The 1,907-nt window shown below is 48.0% G+C and overlaps 1 protein-coding gene across 1 annotated transcript; it reads left to right on the top strand.

The window, feature by feature from the left end:
* Positions 1 to 1,004: 1,004 nt before the first annotated feature.
* Positions 1,005 to 1,597, top strand: LOC136546440 (acyl-coenzyme A oxidase 4, peroxisomal-like). Its single transcript, XM_066538414.1, has 3 exons — positions 1,005 to 1,126; positions 1,218 to 1,310; positions 1,481 to 1,597. Exons 1-3 carry the CDS (start codon positions 1,028 to 1,030, stop codon positions 1,595 to 1,597), a joined length of 309 nt encoding a protein of 102 aa, XP_066394511.1. The 5' UTR covers positions 1,005 to 1,027.
* The last annotated feature ends 310 nt before the right edge of the window (positions 1,598 to 1,907 follow it).

The raw sequence follows: 1,907 nt of genomic DNA, 5'->3' as shown, positions 1-1,907 counted from the left end.
GCTACCGCAGTTCCTCACCAAGTAAGTCGTGGTCGCCGGTGATGCCGTGTTGCAAGTGTGTCCATCTTGATGTTGCATATGTTGCTATGGCTCTACCCACATGTTTCAAGCGTATGTTTTAAGTGTTTCATATTTATGTTGCAAATATTTTATCTGGATGTTGCAAAAGTAGATCTGGATGTTGCATATGTTGCTATGCCTATACACATCTGTTTCAGACGTATGTTGCAAATGTTTCATCTGGATGTTTCAAAAGTAGATCGGGGTGTTGCACGGCGCGACCGGTGGTTGGCGGACAATGGCCTGCTGCTGCCGCCTGTTGCTGCTGCTGGGGTACAGCCGTGGGTCAACCCACGTGGGTTTCCCCGTGCAGACACAGGGTGGGCGCAGGTCCTACGACGAACGCGGGCGTTGGTGCTGGGTAGGATGCGGGACGCGGGGGGTGGGGTCTGCGTCCGAACGTGATATCCCGTCTGAACATTCGGGCGCTAGGCCTTTTGATAGGGAAGAGAGATGAGGCCTGCATGTGGATCCACACTTTTGGTGTCAAACTGTCAACACGTTATGCATGTGGATTAACTCAAGTTTTGGTGATATGAACCTTACGCAACATGATTATAAACTTTATTAGGGGCTTGGATTTGCATTTTAGAAGTTTGGAGATATGCAGCATGTTCGTTTGCTCGTATACGATCGTGAATTATAAGTTGGAACAGTATTTTTCTCTCACATCAAACCAGCCAGCAGTAAATAATCCACGATCGTTTACGACGAAACTAACAGGCTGATGGATACCAACCCAAGCTAAATTAATTCGAGGACCTATGGTACTTTAATATATTTTTCTTAAAACTTGATTAAAGTTAAATGCGAACTATAATTTGGACGAAGGAAGGGAGTAGTTCCTATATAGATATATGATTAATTTTATGGAGCTCGCATTGGATGGATCAGGTACCTGCTAGAGAGGAACCAGTTTGGTGCGCCGTTAACCGCGTTCCAGCTGAACCAGGAGAAGCTCATCAGGATGCTGGGGAACATCCAGGCGATGTCGGTCCTCGGTTGGCGCCTCTGCAAGCTGCACGACACCGGCAAGATGACCTCAGGCCAGGCTAGCCTGGGCAAGGTCAGTCGTCGGACACTGTCCAGGCACGGTGGTTTGTGAGCCATGGGCATTGCTGCCTGAAACTGAAACATCCACTCCGTCGATTGTGCAGGCCTGGATCACAAAACAGGCGCGGGAGACGGCGGCGCTCGGCAGGGAGCTCCTCGGCGGCAACGGCATCGTCACCGATTTCCATGTTGGGAAGGTTGGTCGCCCTCGTGTAGCATCCTTCCATAGCTGATGAAGCTAACGCAGTCTTAAAGACATGCATCACATACATGTCTTCTATACAACACACACAATAGTTGCTTGTTGGAAGGGAAATTGGATCTGATCCGTTCTATTGTATGTGCTGGACATATGCAATTTGTGCAGGCGTTCTGCGACATGGAGTCGGTGTACTCGTACGAGGGCAGCTACGACGTCGAAACCCTCATTGCTGCGAGGGAGATCACTGGCATCTCCAGCATTAGGCCGTCAAGCCGGCTCTAGCTGCTGCAAGGTGCCAAACATGGAACCCTAATTTGCAGCAAACAGAGCATACATACATACATACATACACAGTACCTTGTAGTAATCAAGGTATCCGAAGGGAAAGGAAAATAAAGAGATTGACTGTAAAAGGAAACACAAACACTGGTGACTGGCCAGCAGCTCAGCACCAGCCACCGAGGCAACAACAGTTTTTACATGATTTTAGCTTCCCCAGTTCCGCACACTATGGATGTTCTTTTATCCCAAGAAGCTTCTTTTGACCTTAGCTTCTTTTTTTTTAAAAAAAAAGAAAAAGAAACACATACTG

This window comes from Miscanthus floridulus, chromosome 3 (genome assembly GCF_019320115.1).
Source record: "Miscanthus floridulus cultivar M001 chromosome 3, ASM1932011v1, whole genome shotgun sequence".
In the NCBI taxonomy this organism is placed as follows: domain Eukaryota; kingdom Viridiplantae; phylum Streptophyta; class Magnoliopsida; order Poales; family Poaceae; genus Miscanthus; species Miscanthus floridulus.
The sequence above is the reverse complement of the archived record's forward strand: the minus strand, read 5'-3'. Positions and strand labels throughout refer to the sequence as shown.

Coding starts and splice junctions, on each gene's coding strand:
- LOC136546440 (XM_066538414.1), top strand. CDS start 1,028: ATGCTGGGGAACATCCAGGCGATGTCGGTCCTCGGTTGGCGCCTCTGC. Junction 1,127..1,217: donor GCCAGGCTAGCCTGGGCAAG/GTCAGTCGTCGG, acceptor TCGATTGTGCAG/GCCTGGATCACAAAACAGGC. Junction 1,311..1,480: donor CCGATTTCCATGTTGGGAAG/GTTGGTCGCCCT, acceptor CAATTTGTGCAG/GCGTTCTGCGACATGGAGTC.